This window comes from Alosa alosa, chromosome 1 (genome assembly GCF_017589495.1).
Source record: "Alosa alosa isolate M-15738 ecotype Scorff River chromosome 1, AALO_Geno_1.1, whole genome shotgun sequence".
Lineage (NCBI taxonomy): Eukaryota > Metazoa > Chordata > Actinopteri > Clupeiformes > Clupeidae > Alosa > Alosa alosa.
Window position 1 is genome coordinate 4,262,985 of NC_063189.1, and position 12,500 is coordinate 4,275,484.

General features: G+C 42.5%; 1 protein-coding gene across 1 annotated transcript in view; it reads right to left on the reverse strand.

The window, feature by feature from the left end:
* Positions 1–12,500, reverse strand: part of cnksr1 (connector enhancer of kinase suppressor of Ras 1) — a 75,028-nt gene that overhangs the window by 8,687 nt on the left and 53,841 nt on the right. The window contains 6 exon segments of the mRNA XM_048253801.1: positions 3,216–3,287; positions 9,388–9,461; positions 10,457–10,632; positions 10,779–10,806; positions 11,041–11,192; positions 11,641–11,762. Coding sequence (XP_048109758.1) covers positions 3,216–3,287; positions 9,388–9,461; positions 10,457–10,632; positions 10,779–10,806; positions 11,041–11,192; positions 11,641–11,762 — 624 coding nt within the window.

The following is a 12,500-nucleotide window of genomic DNA, read 5'->3' on the forward strand; positions in this document are numbered from 1 at the left end:
TGTTTAATGTGAAATAAAATAAGTAGCCTAAAAGCATTCGAAATGAGGAGAAATAAGGCAAGATAAGAGTAGGTTATATATATATATATATATATATATATATATATATATATATATATATATATATATATATATATATATACATATATACATACATACCGGTACATACATACTGTACATACATACATAAAGCCTAAACACGCATGTTAAACATTATGATGCTCCGGACCTTTGCTTGAGGAAATTTTCCGTAACTGGACCTCGCTGAAGATGAATTGAATACCCCTGCACTAGCTCAATAACCACGTGCTATTTCTATTAGAGATGCACCGATTGATCGGCTGGTGACCGGAATTGGACGATTTTCACGTGATCGGCCATGACCGGCGACAGTCAAATGCACTTCAGGGCTGGATGTACAAAAAAAGCGCTAATAGGCTACTGTTTTCATATATGGTGCACCTAATCGATATTAGTACTTCTCCCCTGTGTTTGCATGATAGCCTACTCCCACTTTTCCCTCGCCCTCCCATAAATGCATCAATGCATATGAAAATATGTTCCATGATAGCATGTTCAAATGTATTTTTAGTTGGATATTGGATGTGAGAAGGCCCAAAAAATTGCAATCGGTGCATCTCTATTTTTTATGACCTTGTCCGACTGTCAGCGGTAAGACCTCCTCTCTGTGGTGCCGAGGCACAGGTGTGATGCTGGGTAGCAAAAGCCACTAGCTCAATAAAGACGTGCTATTTCAATATACAGTATGTTTCTATGACCTTGTGTGTGTGTTTGTATGAGTGTGTGTGTGTGTGTGATGTCCGGCTGCCAGCAGTAAGACAAAGCTCCATCATCCTCCCTGTTCACCCACCCAACCAGCAATGGCACTTCTGACTGAGACACACTCCCATCACTCCACCCACCTCCTCCCCTGGGTGTGTATGCTGTGAGGTGGAGATGAGATGGGCTGGCGATAATGCAGTGTGTGTGTGTAATTGTGTGTGTGAATATGTGTGAGTGTGTGTGTGTGTGTGTGTGTGTGTGTGTGTGTGAGTCTGGTGAGTGTGTGTGTTGATGATTATGGGTAGCGATAGGGAATAGAAAGATGTGGTATTTCAATACAAGTCTCCATGACCTTGTCCTCACAGTAGCAGTAGCTGCCTCAGTCTGTGGAGGAGGCAGAACATGTGCACATCAGCTGCCTTTCTCTCCGGGCCATTGACAACATTTTAATGTGAAATGTGGCATTTTGGTGCATTTCTATGACCCCCAAAGTAGATATAACAAAATCATTCTGTGAACTGATGTGAGGAGACACAGTGTGTTTGGGGAGTAGTGGCTAAGTAGCGTAGTAGCTAAGTAGCAAAGTGGCTAAGCAGCGTAGTGGCTAAGGAGCATAGTAGCTAAGTAGCGTAATAGCTAAGTAGCATAGTGGCTGAGCAGCGTAGTAGCTAAGTAGCTAGTAGCTAAGTAGCGTAGTGGCTATGGAGCGTAGTGGCGGCTAAGTAACGTAGTAGCTAAGTAGCATAGTGGCTAAGTAGCATAGTGGCTAAGGAGCTGGGCTAGCATGCAACAGCCATACAAATTGCAGGTTCAGTGATTGTCTGCCACCGTTGTGCCCTTGACTACGGTCGGCACCAGACCCCGGTTGCTTTGGGGAGACTGACCCTTTATAATAACTGTAATAACATTACCTCCTCGTGGCCAATGGCAATGTTTCAATACCCAGTACAGCCTAGCAATCGCTTCCATATTAGATTACATTAGATTCAACTCTAACTCTAAGAATCCTAACTGACTTCTCCAGACTGCTCTCCAGAATACCAACTCAAAGAAAGAGACGGAATCTCTTGGAGGAAAACTAAAAATAACCCAAAGTTAAGTAAAACCCCTTAAACCCTGATGCAATACGCTCATTCAAAACGCAAGACTGCATACATTATAATTACCACAAACGCAAGACTGCATATGTTATAATTACCACAAACGCAAGACTGCTGCGTTATAATTACCACAAGTTAAGACTGCATAATGCATTATAATTACCACAAACGCAAGACTGCATGCGTTATAATTACCACAAACGCAAGACTGCATACGTACGTTATAATTACCACAAACGCAAGACTGCATACGTAAGTTATAATTACCACAAACGCAAGACTGCATACGTACGTTATAATTACCACAAACGCAAGACTGCATACGTATGTTATAATTACCACAAACGCAAGACTGCATACGTTATAATTACCACAAACGCAAGAGTCTTGCGTACATTATAATTACCACAAACGCAAGACTGCATATGTTAGACTGCATACGTTATAATTACCACAAACGCAAGACTGCATACCTTATAATTACCACAAACGCAAGACTACGTACGTTATAATTACTACAAACGCAAGACTGCATACGTATGTTATAATTACCACAAACGCAAGACTGCATACCTTATAATTACCACAAACGCAAGACTACGTACGTTATAATTACTACAAACGCAAGACTGCATACGTATGTTATAATTACCACAAACGCAAGACTGCATACGTTATAATTACCACAAACGCAAGACTGCATACGTTATTATTACCACAAACACAAGACTGCATACGTTATAATTACCACAAACACAAGACTGCATAATGTTATAATTACCACAAACACAAGACTGCATACATTATTATTACCACGAGGACCTCTTTATACACAAATATTTTCCAGTGGAAATGTCAGTGGATTTTCTGATACTTCCATCCCGCTGAGTGAGTGATGTGTTTGCGTGTAGTGTGTTTTTATTGAGTGTGTGTGTGTGCGTGTGCGTGTGTGTGTGTTTTTATTGAGCATGTAAACACTGTGACTTTTCACAGCAGAGGAGGTGCAGAAATACCACCCTGTGGTGTGACACAGTCTGCACACGACACACACACACACACAGGACAGAGGCAAACACACACACACACACACACAAAGAGAGACAGAGAGTGTTGTGTGTTGTGTTGTGTGTGTCTTTTGTGAGGGAGTGATGAGAACTGTACCACTTCTGTTATGTTATATCTCAAAAGGAAATGAAATAGGACTGGCATTAAAACATGTCTGTTCAGCCCATCTCAGTGGTGCGCCAGGTCAGCGGCCTGATTTCATTTCCTCTGAGCCGTGTGTGTGTGTGTGTGTGTGTGTTGTGACGGGCTGATGTCAGCGCGACTCACTTGCTCATCTCGTTCACGTTGTCTGCGGCGAAGAAGAAATTGTGGAAACGCTGGTGGCACATTTTGAAGACACTGCAGAGACAGAGGACAAGTAGAGAGATACCATGAGAGATGTGGAGAAAACACGCTCACACACACACACACAGAGAGATACCATGAGAGATGTGGATAAAACACACACTCACACACACACACACACACACACACACACACACACACACACACACACACAGCGAGAGATACCATGAGATGTGGATCACACACACACACACACACACACACACACACACACACACACACACACACACACACACACACACAGAGAGATACCATGAGAGATGTGGAGAAAACACTCACACACACACAGACACAGCGAGAGATACCATGAGAGATGTGGAGAAAACACACTCACACACACACACACACACACACACAGCGAGAGATACCATGAGAGATGTGGAGAAAACACGCTCACACACACACACACACACACACAGAAGCGAGAGATACCATGAGAGATGTGGAGAAAACACACACACACACACACACACACACACACACAGCGAGAGATAAATGAGAGATGTGGAGAACACACACACACACACACACAGCGAGAGATAAATGAGAGATGTGGAGAAAACACACACACACACACACACACACACACAGCGAGAGATACCATGAGAGATGTGGAGAAAACACACTCACACACACACACACACACACACACACACACAGCGAGAGATACCATGAGAGATGTGGAGAAAACACACACACACACACACACACACACACACACACACACACACACACACACAGCGAGAGATAAATGAGAGATGTGGGAAAAAACACACACACACACACACACACACACAGCGAGAGATAAATGAGAGATGTGGAGAAAACACACTCACACACACACACACACACACACACACACACACACACACACACACACACACACACACACACACAGCGAGAGATAAATGAGAGATGTGGAGAAAAGAAACCAAATAAAAAAATGAGGGAGGGGAGAGAGAACAGAGAGAGAGAGAGAGAGAAAGAGGGAGAGAGAGAGAGAGAGAGGGAGAGAGAGAGAGAGAGAGGCAGAAGAAAGGAAAGAGAAAAAGTGAGAGAACCAAAGGGAATGGAGGAAGAAATAGAAAGAGGGAGAAAGTGAGAGAATAAGAGGAGGGAGAGAGTGGAGGAAGAAGGAGAGAGAGTTAGCAGAGGTGGAGAGAGGTGAGACTACCCTTGAGAACAGGAAACATGGCCGCCAAATTAAAAGTCATCAGTCAAGAGAATGACACTCGTTACACACCTCAGTGCCTCTACTGCACAGCGTACACACACACACACAGACATATACACCCACACACACATCGCCCACCCCCCCCAATAATAACACACACACACACACACACACACACACACACACAGGGCTGTATGTTTGGCACCAGCGCATGGCGTAAAACTCGTTATTCACCCGCGGAAAGTTTAATTTGGTATTTTGCACGTTTATTTTTTAAGCATTGCGCCCAGGGGTGTGGGTGTTCAATGCTCACTGAAGTCACTGGCGAGATGTTCATATGCTATTTTAAGAGTGCATGTCAACAGTCATATTGGCAGGTGCACGCACCATCCTTCTATCATTCATGAATGCACAACAGCGCACGTCCATGCAAAGCATTACAAATTGCACGATTACAATGGGAAACATAATTAGAACTAGACTGCATTTCCGGCGGGAACTGCGAAAGTGTGCTTGCCCTGGTCCGGTCAGCAATGTGAGCGGACAGTGGCATACGCTATATGCTGAACCTGGCTTGATCCAGGCATTGTAACAGTGCCTTTCAATGTTGGAGCAGTGGCAATATCTCAAAAGCTCTAGGAGAGGGCTATTCAACTATTGGCTTTGCGGGTTGAATGCGATTTGTTGGATTTTACCTTTGGCCTGCCTTCGAATTTAGCTTCTATGACTGAGATCAAATCAATAAAATAAAATGACAGCAGTGATTGAAATGACAGCAGTGAAATGATGTCGCCTTTGCCTCTCAAACTGGGCTATCAGGTAACCTACAGAACAACAGAAATTATGAAATATGACCAAGGCATTAAAAAGCTGCTTGTTTGTCAGGATACTTTTTCACTGATTTATTTAAAAAAAAAAAAATATGAGCTATGAGTGTGAATGTTATATATTCCATCCCACAAATTATGTTTTACTGGTTTATTTCACAAATAATCTATATAGATTTGCTCTATAAAGACCTTATGTCTGTTTGGGATTGTTTTGTGAGCCTGGGGTTGTTTTGAGAGCCAATTGATGTAGCCTATCTCAGAATAAAGGAATACTTCATATTACTCTAAACCAATCGGCCTAAATCAACTGTATACTACTGTCTACATTGCACTATATTTCTTGACCTGTCTCTGTATGTTTCATCACCTTTCTATACTTTGCCTCACATTGCAACACAGTTCAGATCTTTGGTTGCTATGAAGGCCAGTCGTTCTAAATGGATGGTTGCTATGGCCAAAGGCCAGTTCTATCTCTGCCGTTGTCAAGCGGGCATATCATAGAATTCTGATTAACCTTATCTTAAAACATCTCTATTTTACTTAGCCCACTTCCATACAGTGGGTCCCATTAAGAAGTGGCCACTTCATTCACGCTTACCGTGATACACACAGCAGCATTAAATTAATCTGTCACCATACGCCTATGCCTACGTTTTGCAAAGAAAACATTTTAAACATTTTAATTTGATTCACATGAAACGTTACATTTCATGTACATGTTGACAATGAGTAGGCTAGTTTTGGTTGTTGGTGGTGTTATTGCATCCCTTAGTTATGCCTACAATGCAAGTTCCCTCGCATTGGAAGCTCCTGTAGACAATAGTAGACGATTTCAAAAACATCGCTAGGAGTCCTTGCCACTTCTTTTTAAGCTGTCACAGACGAGGGTGCTACTTTTAGGGCTAAAGTGCTTCGTGAATTACTGTTAGTAAAAAAAAATAGCAGTCCTAAAGTTACACGTGACGAAGTTACGAGTGCAAGTATCTCATATCAAATGACCATGGCATTACACAAAACAACATAAATCCCAATTAGCAACATAGCACTACATCTCCTCCTCCCTATAGCTAGCCACACAAGAAATTAGTGATACTAAATCTCTGCTTAGCATGCTTCTCCGCTTAGCATTCTAATAACAGAAGGGGGCACATTTATGTTGACCACTACAACATGACTCATTATGTCTGTAACGCTAACTGTATAAAACACTTACTTTCATAAAGGACGCATACCATCCAGCACATGGAAACCGATATTTTAGGTTCTTGGCCACAAACTCAAAACGTGTCTCTCTGAAGCCCTGTTCTAGAATCTTTGCTCTGAAGGCTGTGTTGCTAAGGCAACATCAAATAAACGAAATGATAGTCTTTCAGTATTAAATGTGTAATGCGTGTGATTCGAATGGATGTGTGGTTTGCAATTAGAATAAACAAGAAATAACATTTCCAATAATTCCCATAATAAATTACATAATATTTGCACCTTCCTTACAATTAGAATAAACAAGTGAATCTCTCACAATCAGTGATCATGCATTTCAAGTAGGCTACACTAGTGAAATGTAATACAACGCTTTGCCACCTAGCTGCTCAGATAGTTCTAGGCTATTTTAAAACGTGACATTGCTTGTTTATTTTTCATCCAACTCACATGCTTTTAGGAAAAACAATCTTTTATCATAGTACCTTTTATGTGTTTTAGTCCCTCTTCAATGAGCGATTACCAGCTCGTTTTTGTAACAGAGATAGCTGTTTATTATCCCTAGGTTTACAGAAACACCTATTCATATTAATACGTAGCCTATGGAGTGCTGCCGACCACTTGTTCATTACGGCCCAGAATGCCTTGCATGTCTTTACAACTAATTTAAAAACAACACAGTAAAACCTAAATGCCCGTAAACATATGCATTTGCATACTTGTAACATTTTTAATAATACTCTCCCATCATGATATTTAACAATAATGAAAAATTTAATTTGAATACCGGCCAATGTGAAAACAATCTCGCTTCATGGATATAGCATGATTGGGCTAAAGATGCAGTCCGGATATCCCATGGCAGGCAACACAGAGAGGTTGCCTGGAACATTGTGTCTGCTCTGAGACATTGTGACAGGCATTGTGATAGAAGGTGAATGGTGCAAAGGTGAATGGTAAGAGTTACCAAATACCTGTGGGTGGTTTGCCAAATGATGGAAACTTTGGAATTTTTTTTTTTTTTTTTGCCTATGCACCCTCACACTGGAGTCCCCAGTTCATATACAAAATTTGGTATCGATATGTGACAGTGTTCCTGTGATATGGACGACTTCCTGTTTCGGAGCTTCACCGCCGATTTCGTTTGGCTGTGACGGGCAAACGCTTTCGAAAATCAAAAATCCTTCTAGTAACATTTGTGAGGCTTGGTCCAATGATAATGGACGCCAAGTTTCGTATGCTCGACCAAATTTGTGACCTGTGAAAATTTAGTTTCGCTTTCTATTTAATCCAATATGGCGGGACAAAACGACACGCCCACCTGACGCCATCTTTCGACCAACTTACACCGGTACTGCCCGGACGCTTTTAAAGTTGGAACGGTGTCTCTGTCTCAAAGGGCCTAGGCACAGGGCTGACAAAAAATTAGGAGACGGAAAAATAATAATAAAACTTAAGAAGAACAATAAGTGTGCTGCTTTGCAAGCACACTTAATAAAAAAAGAAGAACAATAAGTGTGCTGCTTTGCAAGCAATATACCTAATAAAGATATTACTTAAATACTGTACATCTCATAATGAGTAGTTATTCACCATCATTTGCAAATTGGTAATGACGGTTAAAAAGTGATTAGGAGAGGCGAGAGACATTATGGAGCACAGCTGAAGACCACTGTCACAAGATATAAGCAACTCCTCTGCAGGATAAATGTTGTTTTATTCAGTCATTTGAGCAATATTAGGGTAAGTGTTGCTTTTTCCAGCCTATGTTTTCGGTGGTAACCCATTGTCAGTCAATAGTGAAAGTAACTGCATATAACTGTCTTGTCGTTGACTGACTCCATGGTGAAGTTAGTTTCACTTTGCCAATGAGTTCAAATAATAGACGAGTGCAAATGCGTGAAGGCTATGCTAGGTTTTAGTAAAGCATGGTTTAAGAATGACTATTCCATATGGTCTCGCAAGCAGCCTTCAAATGCGCCATTGAATGCCAAAATACTGATGCATTTATTTGACATATCGCGCGTTGCGCCGTTAAAGGGAATGACAGATGTAATTCTCATTGGTTTAAAATGATGTTACGCCCCAAACACACCCATATGACTGATTAAAAGACCTAGGAACACCTTGTTACGCCATGCGTTCCACTTTTGATAGCGAAACCCCTCCCAATGTGAACTGGACATCCTACCAAATTTGAATAGACTTTTGACGAGTGACGATGCACTTTAGAATGTCATGATAGGGCCCACAGACATATACACCCACACACACACCAACAACAACATGTTACATTTACAGTATATAGTGCTTTTCTCGCGCTTCACAGGGAAGGGGGACCTCACTAACCACCACCAATGTGTAGCACTCACACACACACATACATACATACATACATACACCCATACAGTACATACAAACACACATTCATACACACATACATACATACATACATACACACATACACATGTACTGTACATACATACAAACACACATATACTGTACACTTACTCTCTCTCTCTCTGCCACGCACATCGTCTATACTCCACACATCACACTTCTATCGTGTAGCCACACACACACACATCTATCTTTCTCTCTCTGTCTCTCTCTCTCACACACACACACACACACACACACACACACACACACACACACACACACACACACACACACACACACACAGACAGATGTGTGTGTTCGGTTTGTGATAAAGGAACAGAAATACATGTGGGACAGAACTATTATGCCAGTAGCCAAAACACAGCCAATGTATTCAATTCATAGCAATGGCAAACAAACCATGGAGTGACGTCAGCACGTCAGACACACACACACACACACACACACACACACACACACACAGAGAGAGAGTGAAATGAGCACTCACTACTTCCTCTTGTGTTCTCCAGCACTTTCAATACTGTAGCTGCCAATCTGGACCAGGCCTTCTGCTTTCTCTTCCTGTGGATACACACATATACGTCAACACAGCTGGCACAGGGGTAGAGGGACGTAGTACTGACGGGCACAGGGGTAGAGGGGAGAGGGTAGGGCTGGGCAATGCCACCTAACCCCCACAATACAGTATATAGCCTACAGTATATGATGATGATGCAGTATAGCCAACAGTATATGATGATGATGCAGTATAGCCTACAGTATATGATGCAGCATAGCCTACAGTATATGATGATGATGCAGTATAGCCAACAGTATATGATGATGATGCAGTATAGCCAACAGTATATGATGATGATGCAGTATAGCCTACAGTATATGATGCAGCATAGCCTACAGTATATGATGATGATGCAGTATAGCCAACAGTATATGATTATGATGCAGTATAGCCTACAGTATATAATGCAGTATATAGCTACAGATATGATGATGATGCAGTATAGCCCACAGTATATGAGGGTATAGCCTACAGTATATGATGATGATGCAGTATAGCCTACAGTATATGATGCAGTATAGCCTACAGTATATGATGATGATGCAGTATAGCCTACAGTATATGATGATGATGCAGTATAGCCAACAGTATATGATTATGATGCAGTATAGCCTACAGTATATAATGCAGTATATAGCTACAGTATATGATGATGATGCAGTATAGCCTACAGTATATGATGCAGTATAGCCTACAGTATATGATGATGATGCAGTATAGCCTACAGTATATGATGCAGTATAGCCTACAGTATATGATGATGATGCAGTATAGCCTACAGTATATGATGATGATGCAGTATAGCCTACAGTATATGATGCAGTATATAGCTACAGTATATGATGATGATGCAGTATATAGCTACAGTATATGATGATGATGCAGTATAGCCTACAGTATATGATGCAGTATATAGCTACAGTATCTACACATCTCATTCTAGAGGGGGTTCTACACACCTGTTGGCTACAGTACCAGTAGAGGGGGTTCTACACACCTGTTGGCTGTTGTACCAGTAGAGTGTGGTTCCCTTGAGCACGAACCAGAACCGCTGCCACTTCTGGGTCATGAACATGCTCGTCTCCTTGCGCTTCTTCCACAGCCAGCCGTCGCAGTCGGGGCGACCTAGCTCCCGGCACGACACTCGCCGACGACTCATCGCCGTGGTCTTACCTGCCAGGGCAACAGCCACGCAGGGTCACTACTGGTCACACACCAACACTCTTTATGTTCCCAAGTGTGATGTGTGCTTCCACTCTTATTAATGTAGACACATTAAACATGAGCAGACTGGAGGTGTTAGTTAACTAGCTCAGTACCTTTTGTAGAGCTCTTCTTGGTTTCTTCCTGAGGGAGGAACAGGAAACATCTATTGAGTGAGAATCTGAGGCAATAAAGGATGGCACACATGCTCTCTCTCTCTCTCTCTCTCTCTCTTCGTTCTTTCTTCTCTCTGTCTCTCACACACTTACTTACACAAACACACACACACAGATACCACTTCCACACACAAATTCACAAACAAAAACTCTCTCTCTCACACACACACACACACACACACACACACACACACACACGTACCCTGTGTCCTCCCATCTCGGGGCAGGAGCTGACGCTGCTTCGTGCCAGCTCCAGAGCCCTTGGTGAAGGGCAGGGTGAGGGGGACCTGCGGCCCACTGGCACCTCTAGCTCCAGTCCTAAGCTTGACCTAGACCGATCCAGCTCCTCACTCTCTGCACAGATACACACACACACACACACACACACACACACACACACACACACACAACGCACACACACACACACAAACGCACACACACACACACACACGCACACACACAGACATGCACACACACAGACATGCACACACACAGACACAGACACACGCACCAAACGCAGAGAACACATGTTAAAATCCAATTGGAATCCAAACTGAACTGGTAAACTGAAACTAAAGTGAAATGTCTGCTACCATCGGTCACAAACTAACTCTTTAGTCCAGCTCTTCAGCTGGACACTTGGTACATGATCACTATCATACTCTGTCATGGTCATCTGCCCAAAGATCTCATATGACCTGTCTGTGAGTACACCATGAGGACTATTTAAATAAGCTCTCTCTGAATTCCCTCGAAAATCACGTACAGAGTTGCCCCTTAGGCAGGTGACCCCTGCTCTCACCTGCACCCCTGTGGTTGTGGTGTGAAGTGTTAGTTCCTCTGTCGTCCACACCGCTGTCGCTAGGGAACTCCGGCTCCTCTTGACCCATCAGCTGCCGGGCCTCAGGCCCACTGACGGCAGACCTGTCAATCAAACACTCAGCTGTCAATCACACAACATCACCTGTCAATCAAATGTTCATCTGCCAAACAACCCTCTGTTAACAACAGTCATATGTCATCACAGAAAGGTTGTCGATCACACGGCAAGAAATGCTGTCAGTGACAGTAATCGGTCACACACACAGTCACTTGTCAATCACACAGTCATCTGTCAATCACAGTCACCTGTCAATCACAAAAGTCATCAATCATAACAATCATCAATCACAACAGCTGCTCACAGTCAATAATACAGAATGTGTCAATCAGAAGAGCAGCCATCAATCACACAGTGTTAATCAGACACTGTCACGGTCAATAACACAGAGCGATCAATCAGACATGGCAGCTGTCAATCACACATTGACACTGGTCACAACGCTCATCAATTATCCTGTCCAATTATTCAATTACCTGTACAAGTTAATGACCCGTATAAGAGACATCAATCTGCATTTAATCGCATAGCCATCAAACACACACACACACACACACACACACACACACACACAGAGCAGCTGTCTGTCAATCAAACAGAGCTGTGAAACAGTACCTGTGTTTGTTTACCAGTCATACACTCCTCTGCAACTGTATACACAAACACACCTTTGTACATCTGAGTTCTTTATCTGAACCCACCATTCACATTTCTCACAGAACAGATTAAACTATTTCCAGTGGTGAAACACATGAATAGGTGACACAAATAGGTACAGAAAA